This window comes from Polyodon spathula, chromosome 8, assembly GCF_017654505.1.
Source record: "Polyodon spathula isolate WHYD16114869_AA chromosome 8, ASM1765450v1, whole genome shotgun sequence".
In the NCBI taxonomy this organism is placed as follows: domain Eukaryota; kingdom Metazoa; phylum Chordata; class Actinopteri; order Acipenseriformes; family Polyodontidae; genus Polyodon; species Polyodon spathula.
Window position 1 is genome coordinate 51,225,199 of NC_054541.1, and position 23,454 is coordinate 51,248,652.

Consider the following 23,454-nt stretch of genomic DNA (forward strand, 5'->3'; position numbering starts at 1 on the left):
CTCAGCCCAGCACTGAGCAGCTCATTCACAGAGACAGACAGACACTCAGCCCAACACTGAGCAGCTCATTCACAGAGACAGACAGACACTCAGCCCAGCACTGAGCAGCTCATTCACAGAGACAAGCAGACACTCAGCCCAACACTGAGCAGCTCATTCACAGAGACAAACAGACACTCAGCCCAGCACTGAGCAGCTCATTCACAGAGACAAGCAGACACTCAGCCCAGCACTGAGCAGCTCATTCACAGAGACAAGCAGACACTCAGCCCAACACTGAGCAGCTCATTCACAGAGACAGACAGACACTCAGCCCAGCACTGAGCAGCTCATTCACAGAGACAGGCAGACACTCAGCCCAGCACTGAGCAGCTCATTCACAGAGACAAGCAGACACTCAGCCCAGCACTGAGCAGCTCATTCACAGAGACAGACAGACACTCAGCCCAGCACTGAGCAGCTCATTCACAGAGACAAGCAGACACTCAGCCCAGCACTGAGCAGCTCATTCACAGAGACAGACAGACACTCAGCCCAGCACTGAGCAGCTCATTCACAGAGACAAACAGACACTCAGCCCAGCACTGAGCAGCTCATTCACAGAGACAAACAGACACTCAGCCCAGCACTGAGCAGCTCATTCACAGAGACAAACAGACACTCAGCCCAGCACTGAGCAGCTCATTCACAGAGACAAACAGACACTCAGCCCAGCACTGAGCAGCTCATTCACAGAGACAAACAGACACTCAGCCCAGCACTGAGCAGCTCATTCACAGAGACAAACAGACACTCAGCCCAGCACTGAGCAGCTCATTCACAGAGACAAACAGACACTCAGCCCAGCACTGAGCAGCTCATTCACAGAGACAAACAGACACTCAGCCCAGCACTGAGCAGCTCATTCACAGAGACAGACAGACACTCAGCCCATTGTGATATACATAAGTACAGTAAAGAAATTCCAATGCTGAGATTTTGATTACAGATACAGAGATTCCAATGCTGTTATTGTGATATACAGTAAAGCCCAATGCACTGAGCAGCTCATTCACAGAGACAAGCAGACACTCAGCCCAACACTGAGCAGCTCATTCACAGAGACAAGCAGACACTCAGCCCATGCACTGAGCAGCTCATCACAGAGACAAGCAGACACTCAGCCCAACACTGAGAGCTCATTCACAGAGACAAGCAGACACTCAGAAATTCCACTGAGCAGCTCATTCACAGTAGAATTTCTTTGTTACACACTAACACTGCGTATTTATCCTTTAAGGTTACGACCTAAGACTAGATATGGATTTATGCCTTTCTTTAGTTTACACACGCACACTATCTCTATTTTTTTGTCATTTCTTGAAGGTTACGACTACAACCCGACTTTGTATGTACACTTTTGTCATTTTCATTCTTAAGGTCCACGGGACACTAACACTGTATGTATTTTTTGTCGATTTGCTTTAGCAGGTTACGGACACTAACACTATAGACAGACACTCAGCCCAACACTGAGCAGCTCATTCACAGAGACAGGCAGACACTCAGCCCAGCACTGAGCAGCTCATTCACAGAGACAAGCAGACACTCAGCCCAGCACTGAGCAGCTCATTCACAGAGACAGACAGACACAAGAAATTCCAAACACTGATATAGCTCATACAGTACAGAGACAAACATTGTGATATACATAAATCAGCCCATACATAAAAACAGTAAAGAAATTCCAGTGTTGTGATTGTGATATACATAAAAACAGTAAAGAAATTCCAATGCTGTGATTGTGACATACAGTAAAGAAATTCCATTGCACTGATTGTGATATACAGTCAAAGAAATTCCAATGCTGTGATTGTGATATACATAAATACTGTAAAGAAATCCTTTAGGTTACGCCACAACATATAGATAAATACAGTACAGAAATTCCAATGCACTGAGCTGATCATTCATAAATACAGTAAAGAAACTCCATTGCTGTGATTGTGATATACACTAAAGAAAGCTCAATTGACAGAGATATACATAAATACAGTAAAGAAATTCCAATGCTGTGATTGATATACACAAAACAGTAAAGAAATTCCAATGCTGTGATTGCAGCTACATAAATACAGAAACAAATTCCAGTGATGTGATTGTCAGCCCAGTAAAGAAAGCAATGCTGTGATTGTGATATACAGTAAGACAAAGAAATTCCAATGCTGTGATTGTGATATACATAAAAACAGTAAAGAAATTCCAATGCTGTGATTGTGATATACAGTAAAGAAATCCCAATGCTGTGATTGTATACATATACAGTAAAGAAATTCCAATGCTGTGATTGTGATATACATAAATACAGTAAAGAAATTCCAATGCTGTGATTGTGATATACATAAATACAGTAAAGAAATTCCAATGCTGTGATTGTGATATACATAAATACAGTAAAGAAATTCCAATGCTGTGATTGTGATATATATAAATACAGTAAAGAAATTCCAATGCTGTGATTGTGATATACAGTAAAGAAATTCCAATGCTGTGATTGTGATATACAGTAAAGAAATTCCAATGCTGTGATTGTGATATACATAAATAGTAAAGAAATTCCAATGCTGTGATTGTGATATACATAAATACAGTAAAGAAATTCCAATGCTGTGATTGTGATATACAGTAAAGAAATTCCAATGCTGTGATTGTGATATACAGTAAAGAAATTCCAATGCTGTGATTGTGATATACATAAATACAGTAAAGAAATTCCAATGCTGTGATTGTGATATACATAAAAACAGTAAAGAAATTCCAATGCTGTGATTGTGATATACAGTAAAGAAATTCCAATGCTGTGATTGTGATATACATAAATACGGTAAAGAAATTCCAATGCTGTGATTGTGAGTAAAGAAATTCCAATGCTGTGATTGTGAATACAGTAAAGAAATTCCAATGCTGTGATTGTGATATACATAAATACAGTAAAGAAATTCCAATGCTGTGATTGTGATATAGTATTCCATGATTGTGATATACAGTAAAGAAATTCCAATGCTGTATATTGTGATATACATAAAACAGTAAAGAAATTCCAATGCTGTGATTGTGATATACATAAATACAGTAAAGAAATTCCAATGCTGTGATTGTGATATACATAAATACAGTAAAGAAATTCCAATGCTGTGATTGTGATATACAGTAAAGAAATTCCAATGCTGTGATTGTGATATACAGTAAAGAAATTCCAATGCTGTGATTGTGATATACAGTAAAGAAATTCCAATGCTGTGATTGTGATATACAGTAAAGAAATCCCAATGCTGTGATTGTGATATACAGTAAAGAAATTCCAATGAAATACAGTAAAGAAATTCCAATGCTGTGATTGTGATATACATAAATACAGTAAAGAAATTCCAATGCTGTGATTGTGATATACATAAATACAGTAAAGAAATTCCAATGCTGTGATTGTGATATACAGTAAATTATGCTGTGATTGTGATATACAAATTCCAGTAAAGAAATTGTGATTGTGATATACATAAATACAGTAAAGAAATTCCAATGCTGTGATTGTGATATACATAAATACAGTAAAGAAATTCCAATGCTGTGATTGTGATATACATACAGTAAAGAAATTCCAATGCTGTGATTGTGATATACATAAAAACAGTAAAGAAATTCCAATGCTGTGATTGTGATATACAGTAAAGAAATTCCAATGCTGTGATTGTGATATACAGTAAAGAAATTCCAATGCTGTGATTGTGATATACATAAAAACAGTAAAGAAATTCCAATGCTGTGATTGTATATACATAAATACAGTAAAGAAATTCCAATGCTGTGATTTTGATATACATATACAGTAAAGAAATTCCAATGCTGTGATTGTGATATACATAAATACAGTAAAGAAATTCCAATGCTGTGATTGTGATATACAGTAAAGAAATTCCAATGCTGTGATTGTGATATATACAGTAAAGAAATTCCAATGCTGTGATTGTGATATACAGTAAAGAAATTCCAATGCTGTGATTGTGATAAATACAGTAAAGAAATTCCAATGCTGTGATTGTGATATATACAGTAAAGAAATTCCAATGCTGTGATTGTGATATACATACAGTAAAGAAATTCCAATGCTGTGATTGTGATATACAGTAAAGAAATTCCAATGCTGTGATTGTGATATACATAAATACAGTAAAGAAATTCCAATGCTGTGATTGTGATATACAGTAAAGAAATCCCAATGCTGTGATTGTGATATACAGTAAAGTAAAGAAATTCCAGTGCTGTGATTGTGATATACATAAATATACAGTAAAGAAATTCCAATGCTGTGATTGTGATATACAGTAAAGAAATTCCAACTGTGATTGTGTAGTAAAGAAATTCCAATGCTGTGATTGTGATATACATAAATACAGTAAAGAAATTCCAATGCTGTGATTGTGATATACATAAATACAGTAAAGAAATTCCAATGCTGTGATTGTGATATACAGTAAAGAAATTCCAATGCTGTGATTGTGATACATACAGTAAAGAAATTCCATTGCTGTGATTGTGATATACATAAATACAGTAAAGAAATTCCAATGCTGTGATACATACAGTAAAGAAATTCCAATGCTGTGATTGTGATATACAGTAAAGAAATTCCAATGCTGTGATTGTGATATACAGTAAAGAAATTCCAATGCTGTGATTGTGATATATACAGTAAAGAAATTCCAATGCTGTTATTGTGATATACAGTAAAGAAATCCCAATGCTGTGATTGTGATATATACAGTAAAGAAATTCCATTGCTGTGATTGTGATATACATAAATACAGTAAAGAAATTCCAATGCTGTGATTGTGATATACATAAATACAGTAAAGAAATTCCATTGCTGTGATTGTGATATACAGTAAAGAAATTCCAATGCTGTGATTGTGATATACAGTAAAGAAATTCCAATGCTGTGATTGTGATATACAGTAAAGAAATTCCAATGCTGTGATTGTGATATACAGTAAAGAAATTCCAATGCTGTGATTGTGATATACATAAATACAGTAAAGAAATTCCAATGCTGTGATTGTGATATACAGTAAAGAAATTCCAATGCTGTGATTGTGATATACAGTAAAGAAATTCCAATGCTGTGATTGTGATATACATAAATACAGTAAAGAAATTCCAATGCTGTGATTGTGATATACAGTAAAGAAATTCCAATGCTGTATTGTGATATACAGTAAAGAAATTCCAATGCTGTGATTGTGATATACAGTAAAGAAATTCCAATGCTGTGATTGTGATAAATACAGTAAAGAAATTCCAATGCTGTGATTGTGATATACAGTAAAGAAATTCCAATGCTGTGATTGTGATATACATAAAAACAGTAAAGAAATTCCAATGCTGTGATTGTGATATACAGTAAAGAAATTCCAATGCTGTGATTGTGATATACATAAATACAGTAAAGAAATTCCAATGCTGTGATTGTGATATATACAGTAAAGAAATTCCAATGCTGTGATTGTGATATACATACAGTAAAGAAATTCCAATGCTGTGATTGTGATATACAGTAAAGAAATTCCAATGCTGTGATTGTGATATACATAAATACAGTAAAGAAATTCCAATGCTGTGATTGTGATATACAGTAAAGAAATTCCAATGCTGTGATTGTGATATACATAAATACAGTAAAGAAATTCCAATGCTGTGATTGTGATATACATAAATACAGTAAAGAAATTCCAGTGCTGTGATTGTGATATACATAAAAACAGTAAAGAAATTCCAATGCTGTGATTTGTGATATACAGTAAAGAAATTCCAATGCTGTGATTGTGATATATACAGTAAAGAAATTCCAATGCTGTGATTTGATATGATATACAGTAAAGAAATTCCAATGCTGTGATTGTGATATACAGTAAAGAAATTCCAATGCTGTGATTGTGATATACAGTAAAGAAATTCCAATGCTGTGATTGTGATATACATAAATACAGTAAAGAAATTCCAATGCTGTGATTGTGATATACATAAATACAGTAAAGAAATTCCAATGCTGTGATTGTGATATACATAAATACAGTAAAGAAATTCCAATGCTGTGATTGTGATATACATAAATACAGTAAAGAAATTCCAATGCTGTGATTGTGATATACATAAATACAGTAAAGAAATTCCAATGCTGTGATTGTGATATACATAAATAAACAGTAAAGAAATTCCAATGCTGTGATTGTGATATATACAGTAAAGAAATTCCAATGCTGTGATTGTGATATACATAAATACAGTAAAGAAATTCCAATGCTGTGATTGTGATATACAGTAAAGAAATTCCAATGCTGTGATTGTGATATACATAAAAACAGTAAAGAAATTCCAATGCTGTGATTGTGATATACAGTAAAGAAATTCCAATGCTGTGATTGTGATATACATAAATACAGTAAAGAAATTCCAATGCTGTGATTGTGATATACAGTAAAGAAATTCCAATGCTGTGATTGTGATATACAGTAAAGAAATTCCAATGCTGTGATTGTGATATACATAAATACAGTAAAGAAATTCCAATGCTGTGATTGTGATATACATAAATACAGTAAAGAAATTCCAGTGCTGTGATTGTGATATACATAAATACAGTAAAGAAATTCCAATGCTGTGATTGTGATATACATAAATACAGTAAAGAAATTCCAATGCTGTGATTGTGATATATACAGTAAAGAAATTCCAATGCTGTGATTGTGATATACAGTAAAGAAATTCCAATGCTGTGATTGTGATATACAGTAAAGAAATTCCAATGCTGTGATTGTGATATACATAAATACAGTAAAGAAATTCCAATGCTGTGATTGTGATATACATAAATACAGTAAAGAAATTCCAATGCTGTGATTGTGATATACAGTAAAGAAATTCCAATGCTGTGATTGTGATATACATAAATACAGTAAAGAAATTCCATTGCTGTGATTGTGATATACATAAATACAGTAAAGAAATTCCAATGCTGTGATTGTGATATATAAATACAGTAAAGAAATTCCAATGCTGTGATTGTGATATACATAAATACGTAAAGAAATTCCAGTGCTGTGATTGTGATATACATAAATACAGTAAAGAAATTCCAATGCTGTTATTGTGATATACAGTAAAGAAATTCCAATGCTGTGATTGTGATATACAGTAAAGAAATTCCATTGCTGTGATTGTGATATACATAAGTACAGTAAAGAAATTCCATTGCTGTGATTGTGATATACATAATAATAGTTCTATAATGCTCTATATTATGTAATAAATGACATATATCTCATATGTATTAGTCATTTCTTGTTATCACATTACTAACACTATTTTATAGTGTTTAGGTCATTTCTTCTTAACCGGTTACAGAATACACTATATGTCATATAGTTCTAGCTTATAAGTGTAACACGAAACATCGAACACTTGCGTATATTATTTATGATCATATTCTAAAAATAGACACATATAAGTGTATATATATATTTTACCTACGTTAAGAGTAACATATATATATCATGTCTATCTTTAAAGTTGCGACAAGTGAAGTCAACTATAATTTGAACACTCTTAAGGTGCATCAAGATGATATGTCATGTGATCATTTGAAGACAGTAACGACACTAACACTATTAGTCATATGTTAATGTACATTTCTTTGAGGTATACAGTAAAGATATATCCAATGCTGTGATTGTGATATATATATAACTAGTATATATATATGATATACATATATATATTTATCTTTTACGGTTACCTGACGACAATAGGGTCATACTACATAAATTGTATAAGGTCAAATTTAAGCTTAACGAGCTGCTACTGTGATGTTGATATATATATATATATATATATATATCTATCGTACGACTTATATAAATCATTATTCTTAAGGTCTAACCGGAACTAACACTAATATGAACCAAAATTCCAATGCTGTGATTGTGATATATATATATATATATATAATATATATATATATATATTATATTTTGTTATATATATATATACATTAATACAGTAAAGAAATTCCAATGCTGTGATTGTGATATACATAAATAGTAAAGAAATTCCAATGCTGTGATTGTGATATACATAAATACAGTAAAGAAATTCCAATGCTGTGATTGTGATATACAGTAAAGAAATTCCAATGCTGTGATTGTGATATACAGTAAAGAAATTCCAATGCTGTGATTGTGATATACAGTAAAGAAATTCCAATGCTGTGATTGTGATATACAGTAAAGAAATTCCAATGCTGTGATTGTGATATACAGTAAAGAAATTCCATTGCTGTGATTGTGATATACATAAATACAGTAAAGAAATTCCATTGCTGTGATTGTGATATACATAAGTACAGTAAAGAAATTCCATTGCTGTGATTGTGATATACATAAATACAGTAAAGAAATTCCATTGCTGTGATTGTGATATACATAAATACAGTAAAGAAATTCCATTGCTGTGATTGTGATATACAGTAAAGAAATTCCAATGCTGTGATTGTGATATACAGTAAAGAAATTCCAATGCTGTGATTGTGATATACATAAATACAGTAAAGAAATTCCAATGCTGTGATTGTGATATACATAAATACAGTAAAGAAATTCCAGTGACTGTGATTGTGATATACATAAATACAGTAAAGAAATTCCATTGCTGTGATTGTGATATACATAAATACAGTAAAGAAATTCCATTGCTGTGATTGTGATAATACAGTAAAGAAATTCCAATGCTGTGATTGTGATATACAGTAAAGAAATTCCATTGCTGTGATTGTGATATACATAATACAGTAAAGAAATTCCATTGCTGTGATTGTGATATACATAAAAACAGTAAAGAAATTCCAATGCTGTGATTGTGATATACATATACAGTAAAGAAATTCCATTGCTGTGATTGTGATATACATATATATACAGTAAATATATATATGTGATATATATATATATAAAGATATATATATATGATATACAGTAAAGAAATTCCAATGCTGTGATTGTGATATACATAAATACAGTAAAGAAATTCCAATGATGTGATTGTGATATACAGTAAAGAAATTCCAATGCTGTGATTGTGATATACAGTAAAGAAATTCCATTGCTGTGATTGTGATATACAGTAAAGAAATTCCAATGCTGTGATTGTGATATACATAAATACATACATAAATACAGTAAAGAAATTCCAATGCTGTGATTGTGATATACATAAATACAGTAAAGAAATTCCATTGCTGCGATTGTGATATACAATAAAGAAATTCCAATGCTGTTATTGTGATATATAGTAAAGAAATTCCATTGCTGTGATTGTGATATACATAAGTACAGTAAAGAAATTCCATTGCTGTGATTGTGATATACATAAATACAGTAAAGAAATTCCATTGCTGCGATTGTGATATACAGTAAAGAAATTCCAATGCTGTGATTGTGATATACAGTAAAGAAATTCCATCGCTGTGATTGTGATATACAGTAAAGAAATTCCATTGCTGTGTTTGTGATATACAGCCACTCATACATATTTCATGACTTATTTTTTTTCTCATCTAAAAGGACACAGACAAGGAAGTAACACACACCCAAATCATGTGACCAGCAGAGACAGTGAGGAGACAGTGCAAGCGGTGCAGTCCCATTGCCGCAGGGGCGGACCTGCTCCAAGCTTGCATCTTTGAGTGGTAAGACACTCGTCTGTGAACTGTATGGTTTGTGGTTTGTCTGAAGTCATTTAAACATGGCTATATGAAATACACAGAGACAACACAAGCAGTGAAATCAGCAACAGCAGGAGGGCTTCAGGAATTCAGTGTCAAATTAAAATAAACCATTTCAATTATGGGGAATTGAGATTCTCATTTGCCCTATACCCTGTAGGCCCTATACCCTAGAATATAATTTCTGCTCAAAAATACCTTTGAGCATGAACCAGCATATGAACTGTTTACTTCTGGAGTGGAGAGCTGTTTGTTTATACTGTAGGGGAAGCCTACACAGGGTGTTATAGAGTGCATGAAGACTGTCATATAGAGGTGTGAAGATGTGTTGACAGGCTTCAGCAACAATCCAGCGTTTATTTATTAAAGAATAATAATCTCTTCTGTCTCCATAATACCATTAAAAAACCACTGACCTCCGGAACAGAGAAAGTAGAATCTCTCAGTGCAGCTCCTATCATCCCAGAAGCCCAGTTTTCTTCCTGGTGCATTCCCATTCATGCTGACACAGGCGTCCTGTGCATTCTGGAGGTCTGGTTCACCACTATCCCAATTTTCAATTGGGTCTCCATTGGACCACTTCCATGGTTGTGAGCTGTTCTCTCTATACAAACCGATCCAGATAAAAGTAGCAGTTCCTACTAGTAATGGATCAGTGAGAGTATTGAGAGCCTCCTGCTCCTCCGGGCTGCGTATGCTGGCCAGATCAGTGCCCTCATCTCTACAGCGCTGTTGGGCGTCAGTCCAGGATTTCAATTCCTTTACCAAATAATATCCCTTCAGGGCAGAGCTGTCTCTCTCTGACACTAAGGAGCAAGCACAGATGATTCATAAACTAAGAATATCTTTTTACATTCAGTTAGATTTCTGCCAAGTCTTCCCTGTGATGCTCAAGTCGAGCCCCTTGGCTGCCTGCAGGGCTGGTGCAAACAGGATGCAGTGCCAGTATAGGGGTTTAGCAGACCCAGACTGTCAGTCCACTGGGCAGCACAGTGAAGAAACAGGGCTTTGTAGAAGTAGTAAGTATCATGTCACTTAACCCTTTAGCTCCTGTACCACCTAATGCCATCCCTACCGTTAGTAAACAGATTCTTCAGCACATGTTAAATGAATGAGCATGTGCTTTGCTAAGTGCAAGGCCATTAACCTTGTTAAGGTGTAATTATGTGAGGTTTCGATATCTTAATGTAATCTTATAGCCAAGTCACTCTACAATCAGCACATGCTGGGGCAGTATTTATTGAGAATGAAGTGAACTTCAGTCGCGTATTTCCACGCATGCTGATTGCACATTGTTTAGTGGTGTGGATAGAGGGGATTATTCACATACAGGAGGAGAGAACATGCAGAATTTAATAGAGGCTGGAAATAAGACAAAGATGTTAGCAAACCAAATGAAGTAAAATGTGTAAATTGCATGATCAACAGAAAAGTACAATTCAGTGATGTGCTGTGTGTCAGCAATGAACAGAGGAGGACAGGGAGTGGAAAGAGAGGGTCCTTACAGACAGGGGTAGAACAGGAGGATAGGGAGTGGAAAGACAGGGTCCTTACAGACAGGGGTAGAACAGGAGGATAGGGAGTGGAAAGACAGGGTCCTTACAGACAGGGGTAGAACAGGAGGGTAGGGAGTGGAAAGAGAGGGTCCTTACAGACAGGGGTAGAACAGGAGGGTAGGGAGTGGAAAGAGAGGGTCCTTACAGACAGGGGTAGAACAGGAGGGTAGGGAGTGGAAAGAGAGGGTCCTTACAGACAGGTCCTTACAGACAGGGGTAGAACAGGAGGGTAGGGAGTGGAAAGAGAGGGTCCTTACAGACAGGGGTAGAACAGGAGGGTAGGGAGTGGAAAGAGAGGGTCCTTACAGACAGGGGTAGAACAGGAGGGTAGGGAGTGGAAAGACAGGGTCCTTACAGACAGGGGTAGAACAGGAGGGTAGGGAGTGGAAAGACAGGGTCCTTACAGACAGGGGTAGAACAGGAGGGTAGGGAGTGGAAAGACAGGGTCCTTACAGACAGGGGTAGAACAGGAGGATAGGGAGTGGAAAGACAGGGTCCTTACAGACAGGGGTAGAACAGGAGGGTAGGGAGTGGAAAGACAGGGTCCTTACAGACAGGGGTAGAACAGGAGGATAGGGAGTGGAAAGACAGGGTCCTTACAGACAGGGGTAGAACAGGAGGATAGGGAGTGGAAAGACAGGGTCCTTACAGACAGGGGTAGAACAGGAGGGTAGGGAGTGGAAAGACAGGGTCCTTACAGACAGGGGTAGAACAGGAGGGTAGGGAGTGGAAAGACAGGGTCCTTACAGACAGGGGTAGAACAGGAGGATAGGGAGTGGAAAGAGAGGGTCCTTACACCCAATCGACAGGATCTGGGTGTGCCCAGATGGTCCTTGTCAGACCCAGGGTGTCCCCAATCACAGGGCCTTCCGGGGAGAACAGGAATGTAAAGACAGGGTCCTTACAGACAGGGGTAGAACAGGAGGATAGGGAGTGGAAAGACAGGGTCCTTACAGACAGGGGTAGAACAGGAGGATAGGGAGTGGAAAGAGAGGGTCCTTACAGACAGGGGTAGAACAGGAGGGTAGGGAGTGGAAAGACAGGGTCCTTACAGACAGGGGTAGAACAGGAGGATAGGGAGTGGAAAGAGAGGGTCCTTACAGACAGGGGTAGAACAGGAGGGTAGGGAGTGGAAAGAGAGGGTCCTTACAGACAGGGGTAGAACAGGAGGGTAGGGAGTGGAAAGACAGGGTCCTTACAGACAGGGGTAGAACAGGAGGGTAGGGAGTGGAAAGACAGGGTCCTTACAGACAGGGGTAGAACAGGAGGATAGGGAGTGGAAAGACAGGGTCCTTACAGACAGGGGTAGAACAGGAGGGTAGGGAGTGGAAAGAGAGGGTCCTTACAGACAGGGGTAGAACAGGAGGGTAGGGAGTGGAAAGACAGGGTCCTTACAGACAGGGGTAGAACAGGAGGATAGGGAGTGGAAAGAGAGGGTCCTTACAGACAGGGGTAGAACAGGAGGATAGGGAGTGGAAAGACAGGGTCCTTACAGACAGGGGTAGAACAGGAGGGTAGGGAGTGGAAAGAGAGGGTCCTTACAGACAGGGGTAGAACAGGAGGATAGGGAGTGGAAAGAGAGGGTCCTTACAGACAGGGGTAGAACAGGAGGGTAGGGAGTGGAAAGAGAGGGTCCTTACAGACAGGGGTAGAACAGGAGGATAGGGAGTGGAAAGAGAGGGTCCTTACAGACAGGGGTAGAACAGGAGGGATAGGGAGTGGTGTCCAGTAGGAGTGGGAAAGGAAGCAGCTGAGTACAACAGGGTACACCTAGAGGATAGCGCGAGCTGTGAATTAGACCGAGGCCGGACGGAACAGGAGGGTAGGGAGTGGAAGAGATTGGTCTCTTACAGACCAGGGTAGAACAGAGGGTAGGATTGGAAAGAAAGGGTCCTTAGCAGACATGGGTAGAACAGGAGGGTAGGAGTGGAAAAGATCAAGGGTCCTTACAGACAGGGTTATGAACAGGAGCCCAGGAGTGGAAAGAGAGAGGGTCCTTACAGACAGGGGTCTGAACAGCAGTTAGTTGAGTGGCAAGAGACCTTGCCTTCTCTCCCAGGTAAACATGAGGATAGGGAGAAAGACAGGGTCCTTACAGACAGGAGGGTAGGTGAGTGGCGACAGGGTCCTTGGACAGACGAGGCCGAGAACATGAGTATAGGTAGTGGGACAGCGCATTTACAGACAGTGGTTAGAACAGGAGGTAGGAGTGTACAACATGGTCCGTTACAGACAGGGGTATCACAGGAGCGATCGGGAGTGGACAGAAGTGTCCTTACAGACATGAGTAGAAAAGTAGCGGGCTAGTGGAGGGTCCTTACAGACAGGGGAGAACATTAGGATAGTTGGAGTGGAAAAGACAGACAGGGTCCTTAACAGACAGGGGGTCTTCCCAGGAGCACAAATCTCTTCATAATAGCGGACCAGAGCTCCTTGATCCCGACAATCTTCAAGGGGCTTTCTCTGACACGAATGTCATTGTCAGCTTCAACAGGATTACTAGGGAGTGGAAAGAGAGGGTCCTTACAGACAGGGGTAGAACAGGAGGGGGTCCATTTAGGGAGTGGTCGACATTGTCAATACCTTTTAGTTTTTTGAAGGCTTTAATTAGGTCGCCACGTAGTCTTCTTGAACAGATTCAGACAGCATATGACATGCCTTTTAAAGGGTCCTTACAGACAGGGGTAGAACAGGAGGATAGGGAGTGGAAAGAGAGGGTCCTTACAGACAGGGGTAGAACAGGAGGGTAGGGAGTGGAAAGAGAGGGTCCTTACAGACAGGGGTAGAACAGGAGGGTAGGGAGTGGAAAGAGAGGGTCCTTACAGACAGGGGTAGAACAGGAGTAGGGAGTGGAAAGAGAGGGTCCTTACAGACAGGGGTAGAACAGGAGGGTAGGGAGTGGAAAGAGAGGGTCCTTACAGACAGGGGTAGAACAGGAGGATAGGGAGTGGAAAGACAGGGTCCTTACAGACAGGGGTAGAACAGGAGGATAGGGAGTGGAAAGACAGGGTCCTTACAGACAGGGGTAGAACAGGAGGGTAGGGAGTGGAAAGACAGGGTCCTTACAGACAGGGGTAGAACAGGAGGGTAGGGAGTGGAAAGACAGGGTCCTTACAGACAGGGGTAGAACAGGAGGGTAGGGAGTGGAAAGACAGGGTCCTTACAGACAGGGGTAGAACAGGAGGGTAGGGAGTGGAAAGAGAGGGTCCTTACAGACAGGGGTAGAACAGGAGGGTAGGGAGTGGAAAGACAGGGTCCTTACAGACAGGGGTAGAACAGGAGGGTAGGGAGTGGAAAGAGAGGGTCCTTACAGACAGGGGTAGAACAGGAGGGTAGGGAGTGGAAAGACAGGGTCCTTACAGACAGGGGTAGAACAGGAGGATAGGGAGTGGAAAGAGAGGGTCCTTACAGACAGGGGTAGAACAGGAGGGTAGGGAGTGGAAAGACAGGGTCCTTACAGACAGGGGTAGAACAGGAGGGTAGGGAGTGGAAAGACAGGGTCCTTACAGACAGGGGTAGAACAGGAGGGTAGGGAGTGGAAAGACAGGGTCCTTACAGACAGGGGTAGAACAGGAGGGTAGGGAGTGGAAAGACAGGGTCCTTACAGACAGGGGTAGAACAGGAGGGTAGGGAGTGGAAAGACAGGGTCCTTACAGACAGGGGTAGAACAGGAGGGTAGGGAGTGGAAAGACAGGGTCCTTACAGACAGGGGTAGAACAGGAGGGTAGGGAGTGGAAAGACAGGGTCCTTACAGACAGGGGTAGAACAGGAGGATAGGGAGTGGAAAGACAGGGTCCTTACAGACAGGGGTAGAACAGGAGGGTAGGGAGTGGAAAGACAGGGTCCTTACAGACAGGGGTAGAACAGGAGGATAGGGAGTGGAAAGAGAGGGTCATAAGAACATAAGAACATAAGAAAGTTTACAAACGAGAGGAGGCCATTCGGCCCATCTTGCTCGTTTGGTTGTTAGTAGCTTATTGATCCCAAAATCTCATCAAGCAGCTTCTTGAAGGATCCCAGGGTGTCAGCTTCAACAACATTACTGGGGAGTTGATTCCAGACCCTCACAATTCTCTGTGTAAAAAAGTGTCTCCTATTTTCTGTTCTGAATGCCCCTTTTTCTAAACTCCATTTGTGACCCCTGGTCCTTGTTTCTTTTTTCAGGCTGAAAAAGTCCCTTGGGTCGACACTGTCAATACCTTTTAGAATTTTGAATGCTTGAATTAGGTCGCCACGTAGTCTTCTTTGTTCAAGACTGAACAGATTCAATTCTTTTAGCCTGTCTGCATATGACATGCCTTTTAAGCCCGGAATAATTCTGGTCGCTCTTCTTTGCACTCTTTCTAGAGCAGCAATATCTTTTTTATAGCGAGGTGACCAGAACTGCACACAATATTCAAGATGAGGTCTTACAAGTGCATTGTACAGTTTTAACATTACTTCCCTTGATTTAAATTCAACACTTTTCACAATGTATCCGAGCATCTTGTTAGCCTTTTTTATAGCTTCCCCACATTGTCTAGATGAAGACATTTCTGAGTCAACAAAAACTCCTAGGTCTTTTTCATAGATTCCTTCTCCAATTTCAATATCTCCCATATGATATTTATAATGTACATTTTTATTTCCTGCGTGCAGTACCTTACACTTTTCTCTATTAAATGTCATTTGCCATGTGTCTGCCCAGTTCTGAATCTTGTCTAGATCATTTTGAATGACCTTTGCTGCTGCAACAGTGTTTGCCACTCCTCCTACTTTTGTGTCGTCTGCAAATTTAACAAGTACCATTATACAAATACCATTGTCCTTACAGACAGGGGTAGAACAGGAGGATAGGGAGTGGAAAGAGAGGGTCCTTACAGACAGGGGTAGAACAGGAGGGTAGGGAGTGGAAAGACAGGGTCCTTACAGACAGGGGTAGAACAGGAGGATAGGGAGTGGAAAGACAGGGTCCTTACAGACAGGGGTAGAACAGGTGGGTAGGGAGTGGAAAGACAGGGTCCTTACAGACAGGGGTAGAACAGGAGGATAGGGAGTGGAAAGAGAGGGTCCTTACAGACAGGGGTAGAACAGGAGGGTAGGGAGTGGAAAGACAGGGTCCTTACAGACAGGGGTAGAACAGGAGGGTAGGGGGTGGAAAGACAGGGTCCTTACAGACAGGTGTAGAACAGGAGGGTAGGGAGTGGAAAGAGAGGGTCCTTACAGACAGGGGTAGAACAGGAGGGTAGGGAGTGGAAAGAGAGGGTCCTTACAGACAGGGGTAGAACAGGAGGGTAGGGAGTGGAAAGAGAGGGTCCTTACAGACAGGGGTAGAACAGGAGGGTAGGGAGTGGAAAGACAGGGTCCTTACAGACAGGGGTAGAACAGGAGGGTAGGGAGTGGAAAGACAGGGTCCTTACAGACAGGGGTAGAACAGGAGGGTAGGGAGTGGAAAGAGAGGGTCCTTACAGACAGGGGTAGAACAGGAGGGTAGGGAGTGGAAAGAGAGGGTCCTTACAGACAGGGGTAGAACAGGAGGGTAGGGAGTGGAAAGAGAGGGTCCTTACAGACAGGGGTAGAACAGGAGGGTAGGGAGTGGAAAGAGAGGGTCCTTACAGACAGGGGTAGGGAACTGGCATAGAAATAAAATGGATAAGAGAGGGTCCTTACAGGGGGTAGAAAAGGAGGACAGGGAGTGGAAAGACAGGGTCCTTACAGACAGGGGTAGAACAGGAGGGTAGGGAGTGGAAAGAGAGGGTCCTTACAGACAGGGGTAGAACAGGAGGGTAGGGAGTGGAAAGAGAGGGTCCTTACCTTTCTGGCATATGAAATAAAATGGATAAGTTGATAGTAGACCATACCATTGTGTATTAAAGACAGCAACATTTGTAGAATACTGGGCTGCATACGGATACCAGTTCAGGTACATGAAATAATCTCCATTGGACCAGTGCCATTGCTGGCTGGTGTTGTTTCTAAACAGCCCGATCCAAACTCTCTCTGTCTGGACATCTTGCACAGCAGTGTTTATCTTCTCCATTTCTTGTGCACTGTGAATGCTGACCAGGTCTGTGTAGTGTTCTCTGCAGTAGCTCTGAGCTTCACTCCAGGTTTTATTTATCTTCACTAAGAGTGGTTCACTCACTGTGACCTGGACCAGGCTGATAGCTGGGGAAAGAATCACAAGTTACTGTCTCACAGCACCATCAGGGACAGGCATGCGGAGAGTAGCAGATAGGACACAAGTTACTGTCTCACAGCACCATCAGGGACAGGCATGCAGAGAGTAGCAGATAGGACACAAGTTACTGTCTCACAGCACCATCAGGGACAGGCATGCGGAGAGTAGCAGATAGGACACTAGTTACTGTCTCACAGCACCATCAGGGACAGGCATGCAGAGAGTAGCAGATAGGACACAAGTTACTGTCTCACAGCACCATCAGGGACAGGCATGCAGAGAGTAGCAGATAGGACACAAGTTACTGTCTCACAGCACCATCAGGGACAGGCATGCAGAGAGTAGCAGATAGGACACAAGTTACTGTCTCACAGCACCATCAGGGACAGGCATGCAGAGAGTAGCAGATAGGACACAAGTTACTGTCTCACAGCACCATCAGGGACAGGCATGCAGAGAGTAGCAGATAGGACACAAGTTACTGTCTCACAGACCCATCAGGGACAGGCATGCAGAGAGTAGCAGATAGGACACTAGTTACTGTCTCACAGCACCATCAGGGACAGGCATGCAGAGAGTAGCAGATAGGACACAAGTTACTGTCTCACAGACCCAGCACCATCAGGCTCAGTGCACCTGCAGTGAGCAGTATAACCAGCAGGGGGAATAAGAGAGTTGAATCCACCTCTCATATATTGTTAAACTGGCACCACATTGTTTAGTTTCCCAAAACTACCTTTGCAATTAGTATTGTGATGATGTCCTTTCTATGTGAGACAAGCCATGCAGTACCAGGACATTTCCCATGGCTGTGTCTCACTGATATCAGTGACCACTATACATAAAAATATTTATTTCAGGACGATCAGCGGAAACTTGGGGTTCCAGTGGCCAAACCTTCATTGTGACTCAGCTGAAGCAAAAACTATCACTACACAATAGATTCAGTTCTGATGCAGCAGGTGTTAGGACCCCAGGTGAGCTTCAGCATTCAGCACCTCACATGGTGCCAGCGAGGTCCTGCTGCACAGGAAATGATAGTGTGGTTACAGCAGCACATGGTGTGTCTTTACAGGGTCTGTGTGCTATTATACACATTTCTCCCTGTAGACAGCAGAGGAGGACGTTCATTTCTATTGTATTGTAACCTATAGAGCAGACGATCCCCGTCAATAACACGACAGCAAGAGCAAGCACAGGGTGGGACTGTTATCCCAGTCCTAATAATACCAATACTGCATCTTACCTGCAGCCAGGGAAAGCAGCAGCCTGCTTCCCATGCTCACACTGTGGAAGAACCTGTGGAAGAAGCAAGCATCCTCAATAGCAGCATCACCCCTCTCCACTGTGTTCAACAGTGTCGTCTGATCCAGAAATAAAACTACAAGAACACTAATAAGGATTTCAAATCTGATGCAAATATTTCAGCATTTCACAAGGGCAGAAACAAACTCGAAATCAATAATATTAATAATGTTTTGTTAAATAGATAAACATTGATATTTGTTATTCATTAAACACAAATTCATACTCACATTAGGAAATTGATTTCTTTCCTAAAACAAAGATTTATTATTATTATTATTATTATTATTATTATTATTATTATTATTATTATTATTATTCATTATTTAGCAGACGCTTTTATTCAAAGCAACTTCCAGAAATTGAACAAAATACAAAAAGTATATAAGCTACAAGCAAAAACAATGGAAAAACCAATATATACAATGTACACAAAATAAACAGAAATAGAGGAAAATACAATATAGGAATTCACAAATAAAGATTGGATCCGTGGGGCTTGAGGAGACGGCAGAAAGCAATAAAAGACCTGAGGAGAACCGGGAGCTGCTTCCACCACAAGGGGGCAAGAGAAGAGAAGGAGCAGCACAGGAGGAAGGAGAATAGAGAGAAGGAGCGAGCACGGGAAGAAGGAGAGTGGAGAGAGAGGAAGGAGAGTGGAGAGAAGGAGCAGCACGGGAGGAAGGAGAATGGAGAGATGGAGCAAGCACGGGAGGAAGGAGAGTGGAGAGAAGGAGAAGCAAGGGAGGAAGGAGAGTGAAAGCAGTATGGGAGGAAGGAGAGTGGAGAGAGGGAAGAGAGAAGGAGCCGCATGGGAGGAAGGAGGGTAAGGAGAGTGGAGAGAAGAAGCAGCACGGGAGGAAGGCGAGTGGAGAGAGGAAGGAGAGTGAAGAGAAGGAGCAGCACGGGAGGAAGGTGTGGAGAGAAGCAGCAGCATTGGAGGAAGGAGAGTGGAGAGAGGGAAGAGAGAAGGAGCCGCATGGGAGGAGGGAGAGTGAAGAGGTAAGGAGAGGAAGGAGAGTGGAGAGAAGAAGCAGCACAGGAAGAAGGAGAGTGGCGAGAAGGAGCAGCAATGGGAGGAAGGAGAGTGAAGAGAAGGAGAGCACGGGAGGAAGGTGTGGAGAGAAGGAGCAGCATGGGAGGAAGGAGCGTAAGGAGATGAAGGAGAGTGGAGAGAAGAAGCAGCATGGGAGGAAGGAGCGTAAGGAGATGAAGGAGAGTGGAGAGAAGAAGTAGCATGGGAGGAAGGAGCGTAAGGAGATGAAGGAGAGTGGAAAGAAGAAGCAGTACGGGAGGAAGGACAGTGGAGAGAGGAAGGAGAGTGGGGAGAGGGAACAGCACAGGAGGAAGGAGAGTGGAGAGAGGAAGGAGAGTGAAGAGAAGGAGCAGCACGGGAGGAAGGAGAGTGGAGAGAAGGAGCAGCATGGGAGGAAGGAGCGTAAGGAGATGAAGGAGAGTGGAGAGAAGAAGCAGCATGGGAGGAAGGAGCGTAAGGAGATGAAGGAGAGTGGAGAGAAGAAGTAGCATGGGAGGAAGGAGCGTAAGGAGATGAAGGAGAGTGGAGAGAAGAAGCAGTATGGGAGGAAGGAGAGTGGAGAGAGGAAGGAGAGTGGGGAGAGAGATGGAGAGAGGAAGGAGAGGAAGCTCCTCCCTCTCACTCCTTGCCGTTCTTCCCCTCGAGAGAGGAGGAGCAGCATGGGAGGAAGGAGAGTGAAGAGAAGGAGCAGCACGGGAGGAAGGTGTGGAGAGAAGGAGCAGCATGGGAGGAAGGAGAGTGGAGAGAAGGAGCAGCATGGAGAGGAAGAAGCGTAAGGAGATGAAGGAGAGTGGAGAGAAGCAGCAGCATGGGAGGAAGGAGCGTAAGGAGATGAAGGAGAGTGGAGAGAAGAAGCAGTATGGGAGGAAGGAGAGTGGAGAGAGGAAGGAGAGTGGGGAGAGGGAACAGCACAGGAGGAAGGAGAGTGGAGAGAGGAAGGAGAGTGAAGAGAAGGAGTAGCACAGGAGGAGGGAGAATGGAGAGAGGAAGGAGGGTGGAGAAAAGGCAGAACAAGCTGGTCAGTAGAGGATGAGTGGAGAGGACAAGAGGAAATATAAGGACACAACGGGTTGGAGATATCGTGTCCTCCTCCCCTCTTACCTCTCGCCTTCCTCCCCCCTCTTTCCCGTCTTGTTCGACCAGTCATCTCCTCTCCCTCTCCTGGTTCTCCTTTATATCCTTGTTGCCCAACCCTGAACATCCTATTTAATGATACAGAGAGAAATGGTAGATGAAAAGACAGACACAAAAACAAATTATAAACATTTCAAATACACAACTAACTCACAACACCACAACACTTGTAAATACTTCAACAATGATATGTAGCCTCTAAACTCCTGTCCTCACAGTCTGACAGTCTACAGTAAATGCCCCTTACCTGCTCCATCCTTCCTGAATGAGTTCAGTGCCAAACAATTGGAAATCTATAAACCCTTAGTGAATGGGAGTATTAAAGAAGGCTAGCTGAAGACTGGTAATATCAATAATCTTACTAGAGTTTTATAGATATACAAATATACATTTCAGGAAGGACTATCAATATATCCACACATGCGGTGACAGGATTGAATAATTCTTCAACAATAATGCTTTTTAACATGTTAAACTAATCAGATGTGAGAATCTATGCACACTAAAAGCTGCAGTCTGCTAGTGCAGGAAGAGAAGTGCCCTGAACAGTGCAGACTCGCTCCCTGCTCCCTGTGTGGCTCTGCCCTGCTATCATTGCTGTACGAGGCTGAAACCATTTCATTAGTTGTGCAATAATCCCTAATCCTAGTACAACCAGCAGCTCTGAAGGAGTCTGATACATTGTGCTCTCAATGCACCTTACCTGGTCTCTGCTTCCTGAAGAGGGGTTGTGGGAGTGAGCTGCTGCTGCCTCCAGGACAGAGCTCTTATACTCATTTTCAGGGGCTTCATAGAGCTGATCATATCAACTGAGTTTGCATAGCGCCTCCCAGCAGCAGCACCTCCTCCAGGTGTCTTCATTGAACTGATCATATCTGCTGAGTTTGCATAGCGCCTCTGATAGAGAGAGAAAGGATCAATGTAAATCTCCCTCCCGACCAGAAAGGGCATTGAGAAAGGACGGTGGCATGATGGACCGCTTTGACGGAAGGTGGAAACCGGAAGGTGACCATATTAGGGGCAACGTGTAGTTGCACATACCCGGAACGACTCCATTGCGATCAGCTGTGGTCTTCTGTTGGAGAAACCATGGAGATGGGTTGATTGCAGGGAGGAGGTTGTGGGTTCAAAGGGGAAGCAGCTGCGTCAGTATGCTGCCTTGCGCTGAGAACGAAAACAGACAGCCTGTCTTGTTTGTTGTTTTTCCTACATGTGTGCTTTTGTGTCGCAGAGAAGGACACCCCAGAGCTGTCACTACAGAGCCAGCACTTCCCTGCACAGCACCACGATCCCTGGAGCTGAGGATGCACCCTTTCGTGCACAGAGGACGCGGGACACATCAAGTCCATCGGACTCTTACTGTGATTATTATTATTTTTGGGTTTGCAAGCCCACCGTGTACCCCCCCGCCCCCCATACCATTGCTGGTAGAGGGGCAGGCTCTTTTGTTATAATAAACACAGATTATTTTTGGGAGACGTACTGTTCGGACAGTCACTTTGTTCCCCCACACCACCTGCACCTGACGGCAGCAGCAGCAGCAGCACCTCCTTCATTACAGCCTCACTCACTCACACGCATAAGAATGAAGTCCTAAACATGAAGAGCAATAAAACAATACAAATACTTCAGAGAGTAGCCTGTAGGACATACTGTGTGTGTGCGTGTACGTGTAAATATATTTATAAATATATAAATAACCACTTGATCAAACATGCGCCTGTTTATTACATATATTTATGAAATATGTCTAAAAGTGGCAGCATTACTGTATCTGTATTTAAACATATTGAATTTATTAAAACATTGCTTGGCGTTATTAATTTTAAGTATTTTTTTAAATCAAATTAAAGAAAATCCAGGATTCTATCATTTAGAAAAGCTGCTTTTTGTTTTTATAAGTTAGTAAAATTGCAAACGTAATACCAATCCACAAAAAGGGAAACAAAACTGAACCAGGTAACTACAGACCAGTAAGCCTGACTTCTATTATATGCAAACTCATGGAAACTATAATAAGATCTAAAATGGAAAATGACCTATATGGTAACAGGGTCCTGGGAGACAGTCAACATGGTTTTAGGAAAGGGAGATCATGTCTAACTAAACTGCTCGATTTTTTGAGGATGCAACATCGATAATGGATAATTGCAAAGCATATGACATGGTTTATTTAGATTTCCAGAAGGTCCCACATAAAAAATGAATTCTCAAACTGAACGCAGTAGGTATTCAGGAAATGCATGCACATGGATTAGGGAGTGGTTAGCATGTAGAAAACAGAAAGTACTGATTAGAGGAGAAACCTCAGAATGGAGTGAGGTAACCAGCGGTGTACCACAGGGATCAATATTAGGTCCTCTGCTATTCCTAATCTACATTAATGATTTAGATTCTGGTATAGTAAGCAAACTTGTTAAATTCGCAGACGACACAAAAATAGGAGGAGTGG

The 23,454-nt window shown here is 41.5% G+C and overlaps 1 protein-coding gene across 1 annotated transcript in view; it reads right to left on the minus strand.

The window, feature by feature from the left end:
- Positions 1-18,807, minus strand: part of LOC121319162 (C-type mannose receptor 2-like) — a 20,196-nt gene extending 1,389 nt beyond the window's left edge. Inside the window, exons 1-3 of the mRNA XM_041256341.1 lie at positions 18,774-18,807; positions 17,161-17,514; positions 10,228-10,617 (exon numbers count right to left, since the gene is read on the minus strand). Coding sequence (XP_041112275.1) covers positions 10,228-10,617; positions 17,161-17,514; positions 18,774-18,807 — 778 coding nt within the window. The remainder of the gene's footprint in view (positions 1-10,227; positions 10,618-17,160; positions 17,515-18,773) is intronic.
- Between the last annotated feature and the right edge of the window lie 4,647 nt (positions 18,808-23,454).